Raw genomic sequence first — 24,943 nt, forward strand, 5'->3', positions numbered from 1 at the left:
AACAAAACCGATACAACTGCGAATCGCTTTTTTGCCGTAGCCATGGTACCAATGTATGGTGATTCCAGTCTAACAGTGACATACGTAGAATGATAATTATTAGTTCAATATAGTCAGGCAGGGGCACTCAATAGCGAGTTACGATGGTAGTGCTAGTGTTATTGTTTATTTTTTAATACAATTTGGTAACCTGTTTGCAGTAAATGAAGATTTTTGATTGAATAACACCATTATTTTACAAAATTCATGATTTTCTACAAAAATTGAATGTACTGGCTTACCAACCCATATTCGATCCGTACAACACTCGGTATTAATCGGGCATACAAACTCTAACAATTACTTTAAAAATAGTTTACCATATATTGCATTCGAAAAATAAGCAACAACTAGCACTACGATAGACACTTGTGGCTTCGTCCCCCGGCCTGAATATAGTTAGCCTTGTTCAGTATCTACAGCGTTGGTGATCTGATTTGACTGGCCCAAAATAAGAAGATATAAGCTACATAATATATGGTTAATATCTCTATTATTTGAGACCTTCGCGATTGTTTAATATTATATTAGATTTTTTATTGTTATCGCGTGTTATTCCTGATTCATCTCTTAAGAATGGCCTCTGAAACAAGCCAAAACATCGAGAAAAGTAAGAGAAAGATAGTGATTAAATTAATGTTGTGTCTCTTTTGCAATGTTAGTAATATTGTAGTTATGCCGTACTGCCATAAAGAAGGCGCATGTTATTTATGTATATTTTTATTTTTAGAGGCTTATACAAAACCATCGTTGGCCACATTATGTACCTACTTAAAATGCCGTTGGATGCGGGCTTAATAGAATCCTGTAGGGTCAACGGAATTACGATTTTTTTAGTACTCAGGGAAAAGTTTATTTTTGTACTTACAGCCTTTTGTGCTATAGGCATTGTGGTACAAGGCCTCTTCAAATAAATCTAATTATACGGTTCGATGCTGGTTTGACGATTAGAATATTTGATTTTAATATTTTTAATTTCCATCTATTCTTAGGCAAAACCCACAGGATTATTTTCAACTTCTTGATAATTATAATTTAATTAAAATTACTTGAAGCTGTTAAGTAAATAATATAAAAAAATAATAAAATTAATTATACTATAAAATAATCCTTATTTATTATAATTATTGTTGAGATTGATGTTGGATTTAGGGTATGCATGTGATTAACCCACAACACCTGATTGTATTGTAACGATTGCGTCTTGAACGTCTTGAACGCCGAGCCTGCAATACTTCGTACCCTTGTGGAATAAGTCAGGAATTCAGCCGTCGTGGCTAATTCCTCCACCACTCTGTAATAATGGCAGAAGAGTGATCCATATGCTATATGAGAGAAACAATGTGCGTCCTGTTAAATATGTATATAATTATGGGATAATTTCATTAAATTAGGCAGGTATTGACAACTGATAACTTGATCTTTTGAATGCATACGAATTTGGAGCAGTCTCAGAAGCATTATGCTATTCAAAAATCACCTGAAAAATACTTGGACCAAATGGAACTTGAAACCAATCTATCGCGATCTTAGTGAGAGCTTTTGCTAATTAAGCGACTGTCTCGAGTGTTTAATTAGAATTTCTTAAAACTCTAAAAGTCTTTGTACGTATTTATTTTTATTATTAATGACACTACTGGATCCTGACTGTCTCCCACACCATTCTCCACCACAATTTATTCTTTGTCCGCTCATGATCTTTGTCTGTTATTACTATTATTATTTTCGCTACGAAGTCTCAGCTGAGGCTAATTTAGCTGTGCATTAATACATATTATTCAAAATGTGCAGGTACATAATATTATATATTGGCATCAACCACGTGGTGTTATAATATATACTTGCAGGTCAAATTCTCTCAGAAACGTTTGAATACATAAAAACGCTTTGATGTATGGCTGAGCTATAAACATCTTATGGTAATTGATTATTTTGACTTCTTAAATTTTCAAATAAGCATTCGTCTTTGACCAAAATAAAGCGGACATTGGCAAACAACATGATTTATATATTTATTCTTAGTCTTTTGATAACTATAAACTTGACAATATCCATTTTAATATAATATACACTGTATTGTCTATAAAATCGATATTGTTTTTAATAAATCCGATAATTTAATATTTTTTCTCTCGTATTCAAAGAATAAGTCACACACAGGTTCAAGTCCCGTCGGGTGTCGTATTTTTTTCTAAAACGATTTTTTATAGTGGGTATAATTATTTATACACGAGATGTTTTCAAATTATGTCAATATATACAAATTTACACCCTCAAATCTTGTGTCTTATTCGTTGAATAAAATAAATAGTTTATTAAATTATTAGCAAATCTAAATACGTTGTAAAAACTAAATAATGGAGTGATCCGTGATGTCAGTTAGAAATTAAGGAATCAAATGATACCTAGCTCAATTTATTATACAAAAACAGATAGCCAACATTATAACGCAATTTGATAAGAATTTCATGTAACAACTACTAGTTAAAATCGTCGTAATTAAGTAGGATGCCCGTAGCTTGGAAAAAAAATTGGAAAAGCATACTGGCGTGAATTCAGCGGTTACAGATTCAAGTCTCTCCAGGTGACGGATTTTTTTTCGATAAAGATTTTTTGTAGTGGGTATATGCATGAGATGTTTTCAAATTATATATGTTCAAATCCAATCATATTCAAAACTATCATAAAAATCTTTTCAATCCTGTTTTGGTAATGTAGAAAGTTTGTACTAACTATTTATTTAAATCATACGGTACAAGGTAACCCGCAATTTGACATGAAACTGACCACAATGAAGGCGAATCTCTGAATTGAATATTATAGAACAAATGAAATAGTGTTGCAGAATGGAAAATTGAATTCAGAACGCATTATAAATTGGCAGGCGTCAATTATAGGAACTAAAGCTTTCCGCCTTGAATTGAATTGCGTAGTTAATTATTTGACAGCACAGTGAATGTAGTTGTCTATTAACAAAATGGCGAAGATTGCCCGCTGGACAATTGTGAACGATTACAACATTTGAAAAGGATAACAATACACACTTTTAAAGCGATCAGTGAATTATAATATATATTATGCAATATTCTTATTGAGTTGTTAAAACTTCCTGTGTGACAATTTTGTCGAAATCGTTTTTATAACAGTTTCTGTTCACTTATATGAAACCATATATTTTAGTAAACCCTTTATTGAACATACATAATTTGAAAACATCACAATATGCCAGAAAGAAACTCTCATAACTCCCATTTCTCACATTAGAAAAAATCTTTTTTACAATAAAATACGACACCCGACGGGACATGAATCTGTTACCGCTAGATTCGCGCCGGTGTGCTTTTCCAATTAAGCTACGGGTATCCTACACAATTACTGCTTGTAGTGCTTATATGAAATGCTCATCAAATTGCGTTACAATATTGGCTATCAGTTTTTGTATATTAAATCACGGTAGGTATCAATTAATTATCCATTATCAAATAATCCTTAATTACTAACCGACGTCAAGGATAACTCCATTATTTAGTTTTTGTAATGTTACATTCTCAAATCTTATGAATTATTCGTTGAATAAAAGAAAAAAATAGTTTATTTATAATGAATATACAACCAAAAAACTATATAATTAACAGTAAAAGCTTCCGATGTAACATGTCTCATTTTAATAAGACACTTCTAATGTATGTGGTCATAAGACCGGAGCTGTGGACAATTTTTCCACAATATAAAAAAAAATATTTAGATAATTACTCTAGTTATTAAAAAAAAAATGAAAGTTTACTTACATTTTTATGCTTCTAAAGTAGTTCTGTTTACATCTAATGTACAATATTAATTTTGATACACTATAATTTTAACAGCTCAGTGATGATAATTATCGTAATACCAATGAACGACAATATTTGGCTAACTCAAAAAATTTAGAACAAACTAAATAATAATGACAAGATAAAAAGAACTTTTTATATACAACGTTTTTAAATTTCTCTGTTGAATCATATAAACTTGACTTGACTAGCTTAAAGGATCAAAAAAAATGTACTTGATAGAAATACTGAATAAATATCGAATACTGAAATGTCATTTTGACATTTCATATTGATTTCCATAGTAACGCACGTATAAATTAATAATTTAGTTGCTAGGACCCCAGACCCTTAGCAACCAATAATAGTGTTTTACTTTTTACGGATTTCTTCCGAAATAACTTTTCATACAAAACAGAATTAACTGAAAATGAATTCAATTCTTCTTAAAGATTGCTAAAAGTATTAAAAGAATGCATTGGCATCGTGTTCTGATATATTCTAAAAGTTTTAAATGTCTAACTAGTCGGGAAGTTAGTTAAAAATCGATTGCAAGATTTGTACTGGACAAACAACCACCGGACAAACAAGAAAACGACCTAATAAAAACCTTGTAAAATGCTCATACATTCTATGGAGTAAGTACATTATTTAAAAATCTTTATATATTGCTGTTTAGCGCCAATTATCTATATTTAAAATTTATATAATAATATTTGTATAAAATTAATAATGTCTTAATATTTAAAGGTATGCTTCGTTTGCAAGCTATAATTTCTTTACTTTCAGATGGAATAGTAAATAGCTTCACGATATTTATGGAAATATATCATGTGAAACTGTCATAAAATAAAACGTCATGTATTTTTTTCTTTGCCACTGCCTTAGGCAGAGTAAACCTCTACCAAAGTATAGTTTTTTTTTTAAATTGAATTTTAATGTATGCCACTTACCCTGGCTGGCATGGCATGGCTGAGGACGATCACTGATGCGAAGATCACAACAAGGTGGACGAATGCGATGGAACCCATATTGGATTATTTGTCCTGTTGATAAATAGAAAGACACTTATTAATTTTTATTTTTTAATCTACATATATATAATATTATAAATATATCACGCAATATAACAATGAAATAATTTTTATGTTTTTACACTTACGTGAGAGTGAGTATATGTACTGTAATTTACATAATATATAAGTAAGAACAAAAAAGTTTAAATGGCCATTTAAAACCTTACTGTGACATAGTGTACTAGGTTCTTAGATAAATTATAAAGATTTTGACTATTTTCTGGATACTCGAAAGCAATTAGAAGTCTAAGACGCTTTAGCTTTAGCGATTACTCTAAATTTAACTACAATACACAGAAGTGAAGATTAATTTAATATAATAATAATAATAATAAAGTGATTTCAACTTTTTTTATTTTATGGAAAAAATCTCGTTTTTTTAAATTAACGAAAATACAAATAAACTATGAATTTACATAACTTGAAAACACTTCTAAGAAATATATTATGACAACTAGACTCAGCAAGATTTGAACCTTGCTCCCTTATGTCTTATCTAATTGTAATGAAATTCATTGACGGTTTTTACAATACTCTTTGAAGTGCTTTCTAAATTGGGTTACTTATTGGCAATCGGCCTTTGTAATCAAAGTATTAAATTTAATCACCTTAATGATCATTCCAAATACGTTTGTTAGTTATAACGTACTTGCACTTGCTAATAATTTAATAAACTATTAATGGTTCAAAAACCCTCGTACACATTTTATGCAACTTATCAAACTATATGTAAATGATTAAACTATGAAATAACAAAACGATAGTCTTGTATTAATTGTAAGATATATTTGAATTAAAATATGTACCTATATACTTAGTCACTTTGTAAAATAATACTTAGTGCTTTGCATGTTTTCATTAAATGTCCACTGTAGCATTAAGCTCCCTCTTAAACTTTATTTGTAACGTAATAATGGTACTTTATTGAAAATAAATAAATTTGCAATCAAATTAGTTTAAACACCATTCGGACATAATAATATGTTTAATTCGGGAATTTATGTATTATTCATTTCTACTGTGTCCTGTCAAATCACCAAATATTTTATTGAAAATTATGTATTTTTTCGCCAAAGAAAGTAGAATTTCTTGTTATGAATGTCATTGACTTTAATTAATTTCCATAATAGAACGGAAAATAAACAACAATATAATATTTTCAATAAAACAGTGTGGTCAAAAAATATTAAAAGGTATAGTCTTACACTGCAGTTTGGTATAATATGTAATTCCCACTTGAATTATATTACTGTAATTTTATATAGCCAGATAGATGTAAGTACAGACTATTTATATTAATATTTTCTGTTAAGGGACACGCTCAGCGTAGGTCAAAATGAAGCTTTTATGGAATTTTCAGAGCATAACCCTGGACATTCTTTAAACGTTGTAGATAATCTATTCATATAATTTTGAAGCCTTATTATCCTTTATATTTATTTTAAACATTTGATGACTATATAAAGTTTTTTTATTACATAAAGTAGTATTCTTTTAAACCTCTCGATCTAATGTTTTAGAATATAGTCATATTTCAGTACGTCCATGTGCAGTGGTGTTAAGATTTTTTAGATTTATTAATTTTTAAACGCATTTACAAAACCATTAGTAAAATTAATGTTAACATTATATAGTGACATATTTACGATAAAAAAAAAAAATTATAATCTTTGTGATCCCAAATTTGACAAGAATTAGGCATTTTATTATTCAAAAAAATGGGCACGATTAACACATTTGAAGATAATTCTAAAGATACTGATTATAAGTTATGTCTTTGACCATTCAAATGTGATAAATATCCTACGAATAATGATTGCTTTATAATAATTATTGACCTAAGAATAAGGTAGTATTTTCTTGAAATACGCCATTTCTATTGGCATTTCCCAGTGGTTAAGCTACAACATACGGCCTTAGCCATAAATTGACAAACGATAAATTAAGTAGGGACTAAGATCATGTTAACGCGCATATTTGAACATGTACCGTTTTATAAAAAATATTTTTTTTTCGGCTAGAAGTCCAGGAATGTCCAGGGTTATGCTCTGAAAATACCATAAAAGCTCTATTTTGACCCACGCTGAGCATGTGGGCCGTTAAGTTATGCAAAATTAATTAGAATATGTCTGAATTGACGATATCACTACCTGAAAGCAACAGTGAGATAAAAAAAAATCGATTTTGAGATAAGTAAGTTTTTTTGACCATATCCGATTCTAATAAGATCATATGGGCCTTCACAGAATGGAGGTTTGCATTGACAGAATTTTGTTTTTAAGAAATATGGATGTTAACCACTTGCTCAACCTAATAGGTCCATACTCTGACTCAAACACAAATTGAAAAACAATATGTGTATTTTCCAGACCCAGGATTCGAACTTTGGAACCACGATACTATAAACCGACGCGTAATCCGCACGGTTATCATGGCCTGAAAGTTAAACCTAGATAGTATTATCAATGAGATTTAAAAAAATGTAATGAGTACCCCATTTAAAAGAAAACTACCAATATGACATTTATTTAAAAATTACACGCAACTTCAAAGCAACAGTGGAATAACTGAAATAACCCACTATTATTAATAATGTTATAAAAAAACTATTACATCATCTATTATAAACCTCATAAAAAACAAAATATACACAGTTAACGATTTGATTTATATGAAACAAAAATAAAAGTTCAATTATCTCTAAACTAGTATTTTTGACTTATCTCACTGTTACTTTCATATAGCCATATTTGTTGGAACATTATTATGTGACATAGCATAGGGTGGGAATAAGATATATTGTTATTTTTTTCTAGGTATATTGGTAGATGGAATTTATGATTTTTACTTTATTATTTTTCGTGCGGGGTCTCAATGCCATGAGTCTTAAAGCCTCAAAACCCGCCATTAAGTTACAAGTAATACGTCTTTACTACCAGATAATCTACTCTACAGTGCATACAGACACGAATTCAATCTTGAGTCTCGGTTAACTTAAAACTGACAAGTCACTGTGTTTAGTAAGTTAAGACTGGATTATGAAAAACCTATACCGATAGACAACAGTAGGAATCATTAAAAAATATTATAAACCCTAGTAGTCCAATGTATAAGGCACTTGATTTTCATTCAGATACTTAGAGTGTGATTCCCGACAAGATCACAATACATCTATGTACTCGTAAGTATGTGATTTTTTTAAAGCCTGTATGTTTTTATAATTGTTTCATGGTTATTATACTGTTACATTACTACTATACTATTGTCATTAGGACTCATGGCCTGTTGAAGTATTTTGACTATCTATAATTTTGAATATACTTATAAGTTTGGTTTTATTGGCGTTTAGCAGCCCATATAAGGAAACAATATATGAGAATTGGTATCTTTTGTATAACTATGTTGAGTAAGTAGCTAACATCTATTTCAGCATATAGACCAAAATAAATTAAAATACTATCAACAACAAACATTAAATAGAACGTATTGTAAGTATTATAACTACAAAATACTTGATATTTATCAAAAATAATATAGCATATTGTTTTATGTAGACATAAAAATATATCCACACATAAGTTTTACGTACTTTGTATAGAAATATATAGTATTTTCTTTCAATCATAATACTGCAAAATGAATACATCTTTGTACGTATTATATCGCATTTAGATTCTGTGGACTATGCATTTGTTTCAGTAATAAAACTCACTAATAATACCTACTTATGATTCAGTCCATTACTCTGGTCATTAAAATAAGTTCAATGAATTAATACTTCATTAAATTTGCGCGTTGCACTTAATTTTATCAGCTATTTGACATTAAATTATAATGTAAGTTTTTTTTAATATTAAAGACAATAATAAATATCTAATTTATATTAATAGTAATGTATTGATGTTATTTTATTATTTCCTTTTTCTAATTGATTGTATGGCTATACAATTACAAAGTTATTAGATTATAAAGGTTTATTAAAGACTAAAAAATATTTTTCATGAGATCTAAAATTACCTGTTTTTTTTTTGACCTGGAAACAATTTGAATTTTTAACTCGTTTTCAGATACAAAATATAGCTGTGTATTTAGATAATTTATGAAATGTGCAGAGTTGGTGTTTTTGTGATAGATACACGTTTAAATTACGTTTTAATAGGTTTATTGTTTGTTAATCAAAACCATGGAAATAATTACTTACATTATTCTTTTTTTTTTCCTACATATTAATTCGGAATCTACGTTCCCTTACCTACTAATTTTAACTTGCTGATGTTATTACTAAATTAATTAAATTTTATAAAAGTTTAGTATTATACGAGAAATTAAACAATATAAATTATTTTTGTAATAAGTACCTACATATTTTCTTACTTTTAGAATCCGCAGAGTAAATTTAGAAAAACAATGTATTGTCTAGCAGTTTTTGATTGTAAAGTACGTATTACAATACGTATCAATATTGATTGTCGTTTCACATTTGGGCACATTGTCAAGGTATTTCTAATTTGTTTTAAGGATAAAAACGTTTATAAATCATTATTTTTTATCATAGATGTGTCTATTATCGTATCTCTCCAATAGACAATGCCATATCTTATCAATAGGCTTAAGTCTTTTCTATTTTTAATAATTCTACCCTGATGTAAATGCCAAAACAGTATAATATAATAGTTATAAGTATTTAGTTTTGAAGCTCACACCAGTAATTCGGACTTACGAGTTATGTTAGGATTTTCATCCCCTTTCTTCTTTACGCATTATGAATTACGTTTAATTAACATTAAGAAATATTAATAATATAATAATAATATATGTCAGTAGCAATGGGTGGAGGAAGGCTGTTACGATTCAACATAGATAGTGCACATTAAAGTTTGTCAGTCATACAAATTTGTTTTAATTAAACTAAGAATACAATTTACTAACGTTGCTGGTTAGTTTTTAAAATTCATTTAAACTCTGCCCAAATCAAACTATAACAATTTAGGTACCTATGCTATGGGCGATCCGACAAAAATAGTACAAACTTTTTCAGTCATACTTATTTATTTTCATTAAATTTAGTATACATGTTAAATATGGTGTTGGTTAGTTTTTTAAAATTCATTAAGGCATGCCTATACCAAACAATAATCGATAAAAATATTTTTATGTCTATAAAATATGTATGGTTTATAAGCATAATTTTAGATATTTCATAGATAAATTAATATTTTTTAAGTATCATCTACTATAGTTTAGATTATGCAGGGTTACATTGAATTAAAAAAATTGACAAACACCATCTACCTGCATATTTTAGTCTTAGTTCGTTTGACTGACAAAATTTAGTGTGCAATATTTATATCGGATCTGAACAGCCTACCTCCACTATTCGCCAATGATATATTATGTATATATTAACTGAAAATCAAGAATAATCAGTAATTAGATGGATATTTATCACATAACTGCCAATATGAAAAACCTGAGTCGAAGAAATTGCCGACATTAAAGTTATTGAAATTTAAAAATATTTTATTTTACGAAGTATAATATTGATAATTTACTGACAGAGAAATAAGGTGTTGAATCTACTGTTACAATTGTTATGCCGGACTACAAACCCGTCGTCGTTTTATCTCGTATTAAAATCTATTGATGGATATTATAAAAGTTTAATAAACTTTTAAACAAAATGATGTTACATTATGATTTGTATAATTTGCTGGAATTTAGAATACTCAGTATCTATATATATATATATATGGACTTTTATTAAATCGGTTGAAATGATGAACGTAAACCTTAATGCGAGAGAAATATTATATTCAAACTTTTGATAATTTATTACGAATTTCTACAGCATTTTTGTAATGATAAAAATTGCTAAAATTCTAACAGAGAAATATATAATTAAATCTGTTTCAGAATTTACTACATATCACGATTCAGGTTACAAGCCTATCATCACTTTATCTAGTAATGGATATAAAAGTTCAATTATAAATATTTAAAAGTATCTTACGGTTTTTGCATTTACTATAATCTAAATACACTACCAACCTACGTAAAAAGTTATTTATTAAATTTCTTAAAATGCCTAAGTCGGAAAAACGAGTTTTTGAAATTTCGAAATTCTACTTTGTCAGTATTTTGTTCTAAATTTACTTACAAAAATATACGGACTGATAATTGATTAACACATTTCTTATTTCAGGTCACAAGTCAATCGTCACTTTGCCTCGTAGTGCAACTTTGCAAAGGGTAATAAAGTTCACTTATCATGAAAAATAAAAAAAAGTTACTTACGGTAATGTCTCGGCGTTCGGGAGTGGACAGATTCCGTAGACCGTGGTCGCTTGTAGGTTGCGGTGCGATGTGTCGAAACGCGAAGAGCGGCTGGTTGCAAGTGAGTGACGACGCTGCGTGTGTTATGACCGACGCTCCTCGGGCGTCGCGCTTATATAGCGTCTCCTCCCCCGCTTTTCTCGGCGCGGGGCGTCCCGGAAAATCGCGTGGACACCGTGCACCGCCAAGCCGTCGGCGGTAAAGGATTCGGGGGGTATTTGTTGAAATACAAATAATAACAATGTCTGTAACTCTTTTTAAATTATCTTTATTATACATAAAATTTTAAATATAATATTAAACCTACGTAATCTGGAGCAACTCGGATACACGCCTATAATAAAAACAAAATTTTCGCGTTAATCAATTTGAATTTGTGCAATAGTTTTTGGGTTCTAATCTTGATTACACTCATTTAACTTATTCTGACAATATAATCGTACATATGAATATATGAGGCGTAGAGTTACTAAATCTGCTCTAGAGACTTTTTTGAGTTTTGAGTAAATCACGAAAAACTGTTTTGGGCATATTATGATGATTTAAGTATAATTTTAGATGTTATATTTCTTCCATCACATACGGAAAGTATAATAAAATGTCAAATCCAATGTATAAGCCGTATTTATTCAAATAAATGCATTTTAATTATCCCGAGAGCGGTCTTTTTCAGTCGCTACCTGACTTCGACTCGGATTTTTTTTTTTAAAGAGCGGTGTTTGATGCAAAGTGGTACATTGTCGACAGGAGATGATAGTTCAGTATACAACATCGCCGTGTACAAACTTGTAACTTAGACATAATAATTACAAGATAAAAAGAACTTTTTATATACCATGTTTTTAAATTCTGTTGAATCATATATACTTGACGATTCTATCAATTCTATTCCAGCTTAAACGATCAAAAAATTTGTACTTGATAGAATACTGAAATGTAATTTTGACATTTCATATTGATTTCCATAGTAACGCACGTATATATTAATAATTTAGTTTCTAGAACCCCAGATCCCTAGCAACCAATAATAGTGTTTTACTTTTTACGGATTTCTTCCGAAATAACTTTTCATACAAAACAGAATTGAAAACTGAAAATGAATTCAATCATACTTAAAGATGGCTAAAAGTATTAAAATAATGCATTGGCATCGTGTTCTGATATTATATTCTAAAAGTTTCAAATGTCTAGCTAGTCGGGAAGTTAGTTAAAAATTGATTGCAAGATTTGTACTGGATAAACAACTACCGGATAGACAAGAATACGAACTAAGAAAAACGTGGTAATAAAAACTACTTAAGTCTACTACTACTATATCTACTGGAGTCAGAGTACGGACCTAATAGAATAGTGGCTAACATCCATTTCTTGTAAAAACCAAAATCTGTTAATACAAACCTCCACTCTATGGTGGCCCATAGATCTTCTTAGGATAGGACATGGTTAAAAAAAATCCCATTATCAAAAGAGCCCATTATCTGGAATCCTTATGAAATTTCCTATAAGCTCATTTTAGAGAACACCCAAAGTTTCTTCAATATATTTATTTTAATATAATATTCATGTACTTATATCTTTCGATTGTTCTTTGAATGAGTATTTTTCAACTAACTTTCTTTAATAGATGCTCGCTTTTCACTATATTAAAGCTTGTATGTCACCTATGAAAAGTAAATTTGATGTTTCCAATCAAAATGTTCTGAAAATATATATAATTTATAGACGAAGCATATATTATAACATATGTACCTCAACAAATAGTTATAGTAACAGATAATTTAAGCCAACTCTCAACCCACTGTATTTTTGTACTCGATCATCCAACTGCGGGATCAAACGCTCAACCCATGGATTTAGAGCTATGCGGACCAGGCAATACATGTACCTGTTAATTACCTGTATGATCTCTTCTGAATTATAACTCTATCCATAGTGTCAGGTCTATCATACATCAATAGCAAGAACTGCAACACTAATCAATGGGCCTTTATTGTAGGTTTCTTGTGTATTTATTTTATTGTACTCGTAACATTGGTTTTATAATATACATAAATGGAAATGAAACACGTATATTCAATACAATGCTACATTCTTAAATGTTCCTTATTTAATAATTTGAATAAAAATATAGTTAGATTTATTACAGTGTGTCCTTTAAAGAAAATCTGAATATCAGGTAAAATTCTACATTTAATTAACTTTAAATGTAGTATTCCACCTGAATCTATTGTCTATATAATTTTATAGAGATAACTAATCTATCCACGGTAAAATCAAGGCGATAAATGCTTGACCTTTTAGTTATGTTTAAGGTTGTAAATTCAATCTTCGACAACTCCAAACTATTGAACACGATCTAATCTCTTGTCCCGCTAGAGACTAGTCACTAGACAGTCAAAAATTTCAGACCCTTTCCACTTTGATGTTTTAAAAATTATTTTCTTTCGAATAGTTTTTAATTAACATGTTCAATACCTTCATTCAGGTACTTTACCGAAGCACTGCAGTAAATATTATGCAGGTCAGTGGCGAAGGGTGGAGGTAGGCTGTTAGGTTGTAAGATCTACTATAAATAGTGCAAAATAAACTTGGTCAGTCTTACGTATTCGTTTTCATTGAAATAATACTACAAATTACAGATGGTGTTGGCTAGTTTTTAAAATTCAATTAAACCCTGAAAAAACCAAACCATAATAGATAATAGTCAAAAAATACTCGTCTATCTATGAAATATCTAAAATCATGCAATTAAATCATACATAACTTTTATGGATAAAATAATATTTTTTATCTATATTACAGTCTGGTTTAGGAAAGGCTTAATGTATTTAAGAAATGAACCAACAATATGTGTAATATGTATTCTTAATCCAAAGAAAACAAATAAGTATGAATGAAAAAGCGTGCACCATTTTGTCGCATCGCTCAAAATATACCAAAACTATTATGGTTTGGTTTAGGCATGGTTTAATTGATTTTTCGTAACTAACCAATACCATCTGTAAATTTATTGTAGTGTCTTAGTTCAATAAAAACAAATACGTATGACTAACAAAGTTTAATGTGCACTATTTATGGCGGATCTTAACAGCCCACCTCCACCCTTCGCTACTGATGTAGATACGTAAGTATATCCTTAACTTGTCTTTCATATTATTATATAATAATCTGTAATGTTCATAATATTATGGTTTAGATAAGTCTACACGTCTTACGTCCACGATGCTCGAGCGGCTTAAGCAGCGACCTATAATGTCGTGGGTCCCAGGATCAAATCATGGGTCTGGCAAATACACATACTGTTTTTCAATTTGTGTTTAAGTCCGACTATATACATAATATGTTAGGCAAGTGGCTAACATCGATTTCTCGTAAAAAAAATATGTTAAAATACAAACCTCCACTCCCTGGAGGCATGGATCTTATTAGGATCGGAAATGGTCAAAAAAACAATTTACATGGAACAAAGAATTTTGACTATATATACACATATGGAACCTCATACGTTATTTCTGTTATGACATATGAAATTATTTGGCAAACGCATGAAACATGGTTATGTTAGTCAACTTCACAATTATTACTATCGCTCAGTTGGCTTTCCGATTTTCTGGCACACGCAATGGCTGCCATTTTTTTTATAATCATTGTGATTATTTACTCGACTGCAGTTTTAAATGGTTTTACACAAATTTTACAGGATATTTTTAACTAAGTAATAATGTCAACGTGTATTATTATTAGATGCTTATGTACTCATCGTGATGGATTGCCTTTTTATATGCCCTGCAAATTGGCAAATAAATGTCATAGCAGTAATGTGAAGTTCTCTGCAAATTAACCTGTAATGAAAAGTCATTTATAGCTATCTAACTTAATCAGTGGACCAGTTGTTCATTTTAGCTTAAATTTCATATATTTAGGCTTTATCTCTATATAAGGTTATTCAACATTGAAGTATTAATAATATGTTAAGATGGTTAAGGTTGGCAATAAGGCGTTCATTTCAATGCTCAAGTATTTTTTTACAGGAAGTTGTCCTAAACTTTCCGCCAACATTGAATAATTAGTACCAACAAGTTAGCAAACTTGACAGTGTAATGATATTAATGACGGAGCAATTACTTATTGTCTACTTGCTTGTACAAATTAAAATAGAATTAGACTTGTTCCCACATAGCCCCTACAATTCGCAATAATTTTATTCTTCCAATTAACTGGACAGTTCTACCAGTGGCGTGGATCACAAAAAAATGAAAGGAGTACAATGTCAAACATTTAAAATGCTCAGTGAGCCATAAAAAGGATTTAAAGTTATTTCGACCATGTCCGATCCTAACAAGATCATAATATGGGCCTCTACGGAGAGAAAGTTTGTATTAACAGATTTTGTTTTTACGAGAAATGGATATCAGCCACTTGCTCAATCTATTAGGTCCATACTCTGACTAATACACAAATTGAAAAACAATACGTATACTTGCCAGACCTTGGATATGAACCTGGGATCCACGACGCTATAGGCCGCCGCTTAAGGCTATACTTCAGCTGAGGCATGGTCTAAAAAGATCGTGACTACGCGACGCGGAGATTGTGCAAACGACGCGTGCGGAACAAAACATAATTTATTATACAAATTCAACATGTGTCCATTTAATGTTATATTTATTGTTATATTAGTAATAATAATAATATATTCATTGACATGTTTTCTATTTCGTGTACATGCGTGACATTTTTTAGTCATCTTTACACGATGTAAGAATATATTCCTCTGACGCCATCACAAAACAAATTGACGTGCTCACACCTCGACTACCTCTCTCCGATTGGCAACGAGCGCGAAATTTCGTTATTGTTGAAAATTATTTTCCTTGTCACTAAATTAACTAAAGTCAAGTAAATATATATAAAAAAACAATATATCTATGATTTAGTCACAATTGTTTCTATACATTAGAGAAAACTTATTAAAATAAATGTTAATAATAAACATGGCCTTAAAATAATATACTTATAGATAGAATAGATGGTATCCATTAACGAATGTTGATTTTATATATATTTTTTTAAATTGTAAAAGTTTATCTTTGGTTTGAAATATAAAATATTTTTCATTTTAATATTTTTAGATACGTATGTATCGATAAAAATATTTTAAAATGTAAATTATCAAAAAACTGTCTCAAAAGCTTCGTATTTTTATGCTAGGTGCTTCTGGTAGGTGGCACCTTAATGTGATATCTCTAGTTAATCCCTTTTTAGTCAGAACTAAATTGTCTATAACGCTTCTTTTGCATATATTAAGTTGTAGTATAAGCACGACTATAATAAATATAGAAATACAATATGATTTCGGTGTTTGGTCATTCAAAACTATAATGCAGTGGTTCTTAACCGGTGCACCAGCACCACAAAACAGAAAAATCCGTAAAATAGTGAAAACCGAAAAAGTCCATCGCAAAATTATGAAAATGAACCAAGAATAAGAAGAATTGGTCACCTTGTCAACAAATCTTACTCTAAAAACTAATTTTTCTGCAATAATTATGGAGAATATTGGATTTATGTACAGCTATCTACATGAAGGCACTGAAAATCTTGTTAGAGTTTTCAACATCATATTTGTGTGAGCTCGGTTTCTCAAGAATAACTAATATAAAAACTAAAAAACGAGAAAGACTTACAAGTTCAGACGAAGAATAATTGAGGATAGTCATGAGGATATCAGATATTCGACTTAATATTTCTGAAATCTGCAAAATCCGACAAGATCAAGTTTCACATTAATTGATTTTCACATCACATAAATTCCATTTTGTTAAGGGTAATTTTAGTTACAGTTTTTCCATATATGCATATATCTTTTCTTTCATATTTTTTTCTTTGACTGTTATATAATCTGTATATTAGTTCTAATCTGTTAATTTGCATTGAAAGTTATGTCTGCATATTTTTCTTTGTTTTCTGATTTTGGTGCACCACAATTTTTTCTTATGATCAAAAGTGGACCGTGAAGTCGAAAAGGATCAAAAGTGGCTGCTTTTTTCATCAGTCTTGTCTAAATTAAAGAAGGCTGTAATCTTATATCCAGTATTAATACTAGCAGTAATCTACCTTACTTAGACAAAGAACGTATTATATTTAAAATAATAAAAATAATGACATGAGCTTCCACAAAACTTAAAAAGTTATCAATATGCATTAGAAAATCGAACGTTAGTATGACGCCTGGGACTGCATTTTGTTCACCGTCTGTTGGATATAAGCAGTGACGTCTTTAGGTAAAGTGCCGCCCTTAGGCAGACTTAGAATTCCATCTCCTTTCATTTTTAGTCTCAATTGTAATCAAATAAAAAAATATTGGTTGGATACCTACCTTTATCTTTTAACTTTAATTAAAAATTATGTACGTAAATTACATCATCCACTGAGGATTAGTGCATTTCTACAAAACCTCATCTCAAACAGCGATGATTTCAGGTTTGTGAAGGTCTGAGGCACTGACAAGTTTGTAGTTATTTATTTAATTACTTAAATTATATTTCGGTACTTTATAAAGAAGTGTCTGCATCGTTCGCTTGATTGAAACCCGCTATTGCTTTCAAAAGTTGTAATGATAGTAAATATTCATTCCTTAATAATAACGGAATGCTTATTAATTATTAATGCAAATTATTTACCGCATCTAAGCAACGAATGACCTGCCTACCCCCGTGGGACATCACTGGATATCAGGAAAGTACTAGGTGAAGGCCAGCTTCAGGGAACATTTGTCATGTAGGAATGTCACTTATTCTTCGTCAATTTTAAATATAAAAGTGCAGATTCACATAAATAATTTTAACTGAAAGTGTTCATTTTATCTGCATCTTCTTAAATTGGGAAAATTTTGTCTGGGCACAAAATTCCAAAATGCAACTGCGCTGGCCTTTAGAAAATATGTACAATTTTATTTTGGTTATATTTATTATAGCCGATTGTAATTTCAATTTCAATTTATTTATTTCAATTTCAATTTATTTATTTTTACATATTGTGGACATTACAAATTATAAGTTTAAGACGTTCACAACATGACATAAAAAAGAGATAGATAATATGTTATTAAACAAATATGTACATACAAAAATATTAATTATATAGGTACATGGAAATACACCGGATGAGTTAAGCAGACCCTATTTTAAAAATTTATAAAATAACGTCCACCTATACTCATCCTCACGTAGGTGGAATATATCAACACCCGAAGCAATTTCGTTGAACATAGTTATCGCCCTCCCAATTGGCATTACCAGTGGCAGGTTGGTTCTGCACCTTGGGAGAATAAACAACTGATGTTCTCTATTTCTAAGATAGTTATCAGGGACACACAGGTCAACACTGCCCAGAATGGCAGAGTTCTCATTTATACCTCGTATAAGTCGAAAAAAATACATAGCTAAATAAAGATTTCTTCTAAATTGAAAACTGCAGTATGTAAGCATGCCTAAGAGAAAGTCAGTTGGATAAAGCCACGGATAGTATCCGTACAACCTCAAATAAAGGAGTCTCAAGAATTTCTTCTGAACCCTCTCCACCATAAGGCCATACTTCAACTGATGCGGTGCCCAAACAATAGACCCACTCTCAAGTCTGCTTCGAACTAAAGAATTAAATAAAAGTTTTAATACCGTAACATCCGAAAAGACCCGGGAAGTACGCATGACGAAGCCCAACATTTTAAGCGCCTTGTTACAAATGGTAACTATATGGCTAATAAATGTCAGTTTACTCTCAAACGTAATGCCAAGATCCCTTACAGATGATATTCGTGACAGAACTCTGCCATGCATCGAGTATTGGAAAAACAACACTTTTGAGGCTCTGGTAAACGACAAAAGATTGCATTTATCAATATTGAATTCTAGTTTGTTACGCCTGCCCCAATCTAATATATTATCTATATCAAGTTGGAGCTGACGACAATCGTCCAAGGTGACAACTTCCAAAAAGAGTTTCAAGTCATCAGCGAAAAACAAAAACATAGCATTTTTTATTACCAATGCTATGTCATTTATAAAAATCGTGAACAGCAACGGCCCTAAGTTTGAGCCCTGAGGGACACCAGAAAATGTGTTAAAGGTCTGTGACTGATAAAGGCCGTACGATACGTATTGTTGACGGTTCCTAAAATAACTCCCGAATAGCTTCAAAAATCGATCAGACAATCCAATAAGTTGGAGTTTTTCCATCAGGACATCATGATCGACTTTGTCAAATGCTTTCGAGAAGTCATTGTAAGAACAGTCAACCTGGTGACCTCTATCCAGGGCCGATGACACATAATTGGTAAATACCATCAGGTTAGTTTCCGTTGATCGGCCTGCTCTAAATCCATGCTGTTCATTTATTATAAATGACTCAATTTTTGGAGAAATCATGTTGTGCATGATCATCTCAAGAACTTTTGCTGGTGCAGAGAGAACAGCTACCGGCCTGTAATTTTCCACTGATGACTCTGTACCACTCTTATGGATATAAATGAATGAAACGGAGGATATGAAGATTATTTATTACAAAAAATGTTCTTCGACTAATAATGGGCAATACAATAAAAGAACAATACGTTCTAATTTCAAAATACACAATATTGAATTGTTAACAGGGATTTGGAAAGGGAACTTAGAAATAATGGGAACTGAAATACCTAACGGGTAAGGCGATAGCAGGTAACCGACTCGAGTAAGAAAGAATCCGGGTTAAACTTACACATGTGTCAAGAATACGTTGTACGTCGAATACTGAAAACTGCTCTCGGTTTATGCGTTTACGCTCATTTAATGTTGATGTATTACACACACTATGGCACGTGCATAATGCGTGCTTCATTTTCGTAGGACACTCACACATTCAAAAACCCTGCATCAACATGCGGCGTATGGAATATAGCCTATCGGTATTCTATTTATTATCTGTTCTGTAGATTTGGAGAACATACCCTTAGTTGTAATATTGCTTTTTAACTTATAACAATAAATGATTTTTTTTAAATAAATTTTATCGAGGTTATGAATATGACACCTATTTAACAATAGCACATCATATATTAATTAAAATAAAATACAATATGTAGTATGTGCTAATTCATTATAGTTTAATAAGTACCTATTACATATCGTGTTTTATGTGAATGAATACAATGTATTTCAACCAAGAATTTATAGTTAATATCCTCGTATTCAAGTGCACAAGGTACTGGCATTTCATCAGCATCATCTTCTCAAAGCCTGTGTGTTTGCAATTGTTTATTTTCAATTACTAAACACACTACTGTGACTGGGCCTCATGACCTATTGTAGTGTTAAAAATGTACCTACTTAATTATAATTTTTGTCCTTGAAAATTAATTCAAATAATATTATATTTAGTCGGTATTTGATACGCCAATGGCTTATAGCCAGGAGCGACAAACTCGTCAGCAGTGAAGTTTTTAATAAATTTAATGTTAGGTCCTGCGCTAATTCTTAGCACCATGTCGCATTTCATTGTAAGTTAAATTTATTTATTTGCATAACGAAATTACTCCATTATTCTATAGGTAGATTAATGATCTACCTGCCTAATTTATAAGGGATTATTTAAAGTTCATTTGAACATTGCTTCAATATGTAAACATATTTTACTTGCATTGGAGTAGTGTTAAAACGTCCGTCTCTGAAATAAATTGTGATGGCTGATTACAATCCTACGCCTGGAAAATCGCATATTGTTTTTTTATGTGTGTTTAGATCTGAACGCTCACGATGGCCGAGTGGCTTAAGCGTCGGTTTATAATGTCGTGAGTCCCAGGGTCGATTCCTGGGTCTGGAAAATAATATTGTTTTTGAATTTGTGTTTGGATTCACAGTATGGACCTAATAGGTTGAGCAAGTGGCTAACATACACTCAGTGGAGGTCTATATTCTAAGGATCGAACATGGTGAAGTAGCAGTAATGTTTAGATTTAAATCATTGTCCTATATACAGGATGAGCAAATGGCTAATAAATCTCAAATTATGACAAGTGTGTAGTATGCAATAAATTAACTTGCAATCGGAAATTATTTGCAGCTATTTTAATTCTATAAATCTAGTGTATCTTATTATTAGCTCTATATTATGTAATACGGTATCTAATACTGTATCTTACTCGTATTATTAGCTTCACTTTCATATTACAAATAAGGTTTATTAAAATACAAATGTAATTTGAGACAACCTGAGAAATATATATATATATATATATATTATTAAAATGTGCCGAACGGGACTTGAACCCGTATCCGCGTTTCACGCAGTCACTTTAGCGACGCAGATACAATAAAAAAGAGACTCCATAACGTTCAGTTTATCTAACCGGGTTGCCTTAGATGGCTGTGTCATGTACATAGGATAGATGAGTAACGCATGACAACGAAATTGACATTTGGCAAGTCAAATGAAAATTTGGTCAACGTTGTAAAGATATTGGGATAGTGTTCAGTTGGACAAATCTTGAGCGTCTAAAACTGAAGGAAATTTTCATTGGACAGAGCTTGATGGACGCAGATCTTAGAAGAGGCCAAAATTCACTTTTGAGTATTTATAGCACCAAGAAGAAGATTAACTTTGATTTTTAAAGTCCGTCAGGTCTCTTAATATTTTAGTTTGAACATGTGTGCATTTATACGAATATACCAATTTTTTTTTCTTTAATGAATAATTTACAAGCTTAAGAAATTAAGCAATATTATTTTATTGAACATAATATATACATAATTAGTAAGGCTTAGTGATACAATAGTGACGTTTGTATTCTGACGGTGCTGCTTTACGGTAGCGAGTCATGCCACATTACAAAGACTCAGAACAACAGTATAATGAGTTTTGAGAACAGCTATTTGCAACGGATGGTGGGTGTACGCTGGTGTAACTGCTGGTGCTGGCTGGCTTAGCCTAAAGACAATAATTTTTACCTGACTTGCTTGTTCTTCAAGCTTCTGGTATCCTGAAAAGCTGCTAAATACTATCCACAGAGTGTACACGGCAGAGCTACAGGATACTGACATAAAGCAAGAAGACCGGCGAGCATCATGGCTTCATGGTGGCGCCGTGCGGTGTCCATATGCTGCAACTAAGGGGCGGACATGGTCAAATATATTTAGTACAACCTCAGAAAGATTTTTTTTAATAAACTATTCTTTTCCACGATGATCAACCACTTCAATGAATATTATGTCATGTCAATAAATACATTTCCCCCTAGTTTATCTATGACCTCAAAAAACGTTGTTACGTGTTAATTCTAGTATTTTGAAGCATTTACAATATTATGACCTTTGACTTACATACTAGATAATTATACTAATATCCTAATGCACTTAAAATAGCGTAGGTATGTACTGGAATTATATTATACTTGAAAACCTATTTGTAACTTTAGAATTTCTGTTCTGTGCTAAAATAATTATAAGTGAATTTAAAATTTTCATTTACAAATGATTAATATCTATGAAAAATCGTTGTTTTGTTATGTTAAGATAAGGTAATTTTCCAAACGTTCTAGAGGTGAAAATTAGGAAATATGACAAGTATTATAAGTTTTAATATAGGTATGTAGTACATATAATTAAAAACACCAGAAAATTTTCATAAAAGTATACCTCGAATTTGAAAACTAAATTATTATTTACTATTTAAGTAGGTTAATTTTATTATAGTTAGGTAAATTTTTATTAAAAATTCTCTTCTCTGTTTTTCATAATTTCCAATAATAGGTACCTATTATACAATAATACAATACTTATCAGCAGCGTGTTTCTTTAGCGCAAATAGCACAATGGATTCATCAGAAAATTTAAAAGAGGACCTCCGAAGAGCTAAAACCTAGTCACCAACTTATTAATTTATATTTAAATTTAAAATAAGATGCAAAAGCATTACAAAATTCCTACATTAATTATTTAGTAAATTAAATGTTATGAAGGGGGCATCTATATAAGTCAGTGCGCCAGGTTTCTACGTCACTAAACGTGCCACTGATACTTAATATTGGTACATTTATTTAAACTACAAAAACCAGTTGCCAATATTAACGCAATCTGAGAAACACTGGTTTGGTCTAGGCATGGTTTAATTGACTTTTAAAAATCAACCAACACCTTTAAATTGTAGTCTCAGGTCAATAAAAACAAATACGTTTGACTAACAAAGTTTAATGTGCACTATTTGTGATGGATCTTAACAGTCTACTTCCAACCTTCGCTACTGCTTGGTGGCAACACTAAACAGTCTTCTCTTATTATTTGATGACGTTTAGACAAGTAACGAGTTGCTGATTTTAATTAAGTACCAGGATTTAATTTTCATTTCGTATTATTATTATCTCTTAAAATAATGAATACAATCAGACACCCTTCATCAGTGACGTCCCGTGGGGGTAGGCAGATTGAGCGTCGCCTGGGGGCGGCAGTTACTATAAGGGCGGCAAATCGAGGAGAATCATTTAGAATATATATAAATACCTATTATTATTTAAAAAAATCAGCTCCCTGGTTCTGTTGGGGTCGCGATGTCTAGTTTACTTCCGTTTCCCTTCGACGTCCTTGGTGACCAGAAACGAAACTTGCAAATTTATTAACCAGTATGCACGGAAGTTGCGTTGGTCGTCGAAATTAAAGATGCACCTTCCTCTTACAGAGCGTCCCACCTACCACTCCGGTCCACGATTTTAGCCTGTATCGAAGCGTCACACCGTCATTAATTATCGATTTAATAGTGCCTAAACCGTTGTGATCTCAAACTAAACATATCATTACAGTAGAACATATTTCTTAGATATTTTGGAGTCATGAAAGGATGATAAAAATACCTACTGTATGAAAAATGCGGCGGCATTTTGGCGCTGCCTAGGGGCGGCATTTTGTCTAGGGACGTCACTGCCCTTCATTTTATTATGTAAACGTCAAATGTGTGTTGTTATGTCAAACACAAGACAGGATACGCCAGTGCGGCAGTGGCGAAGGGTGGAGGTAGGCTGTTGAGATCCGACATAAATAGTGTACATACTAACTTTGTCAGTCTTTCGTATTTGTTTTTATTGAACTAAGACTACAATTTACAGATGGTTCTAGCTAGTTTTTAAAATCCAATTTAACCCTGCTTGAACCAAGCCATAATAGTTTAGTTATGATATGGGCGATCCTACAAAAATAGTGCACACTTTTTCATTCATACTTATTTGTTTTCGTTGAATTATGAGTACATAATATTATTACAGATGGTGTTGATTATTTAAAAAAATTCATTAAGCCCTTTAGTTTTAATTAGTTTTTACAGAAGATTTTTAAGCCAAACTTGGAAGCTTGAGATTAATTCGAATACTTTCGTACGTTTTCGGTAATCTTCGACACGATCGTGCCCAAAACATAGAAATTGTTCCAATTCAGTCAGTCGCGATTATGGCAGACGGATGGCCTGATTAGCCTATGAGCATGTGAGCGAAATATTTTCAGCTACGTCACTGATGACCAATGTCTGTAATTATTCACCATTATAAAACCTTATTACATTCATATGTGGAGTCTATTCAGATCAGCCATAGCAATATTATTGGAAATAGTGGTTATCGGCATCTGTAATTAGTGACATATTAATTACAAGGAGTGTGGTGTTTGGTTCAAT

General features: G+C 31.1%; 1 protein-coding gene across 2 annotated transcripts in view; it reads right to left on the bottom strand.

Annotated features, from left to right (window-relative positions):
* Positions 1-11,336, bottom strand: part of LOC147073515 (uncharacterized) — a 93,739-nt gene extending 82,403 nt beyond the window's left edge. For both annotated transcript variants that reach the window (XM_085944267.1, XM_085944266.1), the window contains exons 1-2: positions 11,219-11,336; positions 4,802-4,894 (exon numbers count right to left, since the gene is read on the bottom strand). In XM_085944267.1, coding sequence (XP_085800393.1) covers positions 4,802-4,879 — 78 coding nt within the window. In that variant the 5' untranslated portion in view covers positions 4,880-4,894; positions 11,219-11,336. The remainder of the gene's footprint in view (positions 1-4,801; positions 4,895-11,218) is intronic.
* Between the last annotated feature and the right edge of the window lie 13,607 nt (positions 11,337-24,943).

This window comes from Rhyacophila brunnea, unplaced genomic scaffold, assembly GCF_057557595.1.
Source record: "Rhyacophila brunnea isolate RB1 unplaced genomic scaffold, BYU_Rbru_1.0 scaffold_17, whole genome shotgun sequence".
NCBI classification, from domain to species: domain Eukaryota; kingdom Metazoa; phylum Arthropoda; class Insecta; order Trichoptera; family Rhyacophilidae; genus Rhyacophila; species Rhyacophila brunnea.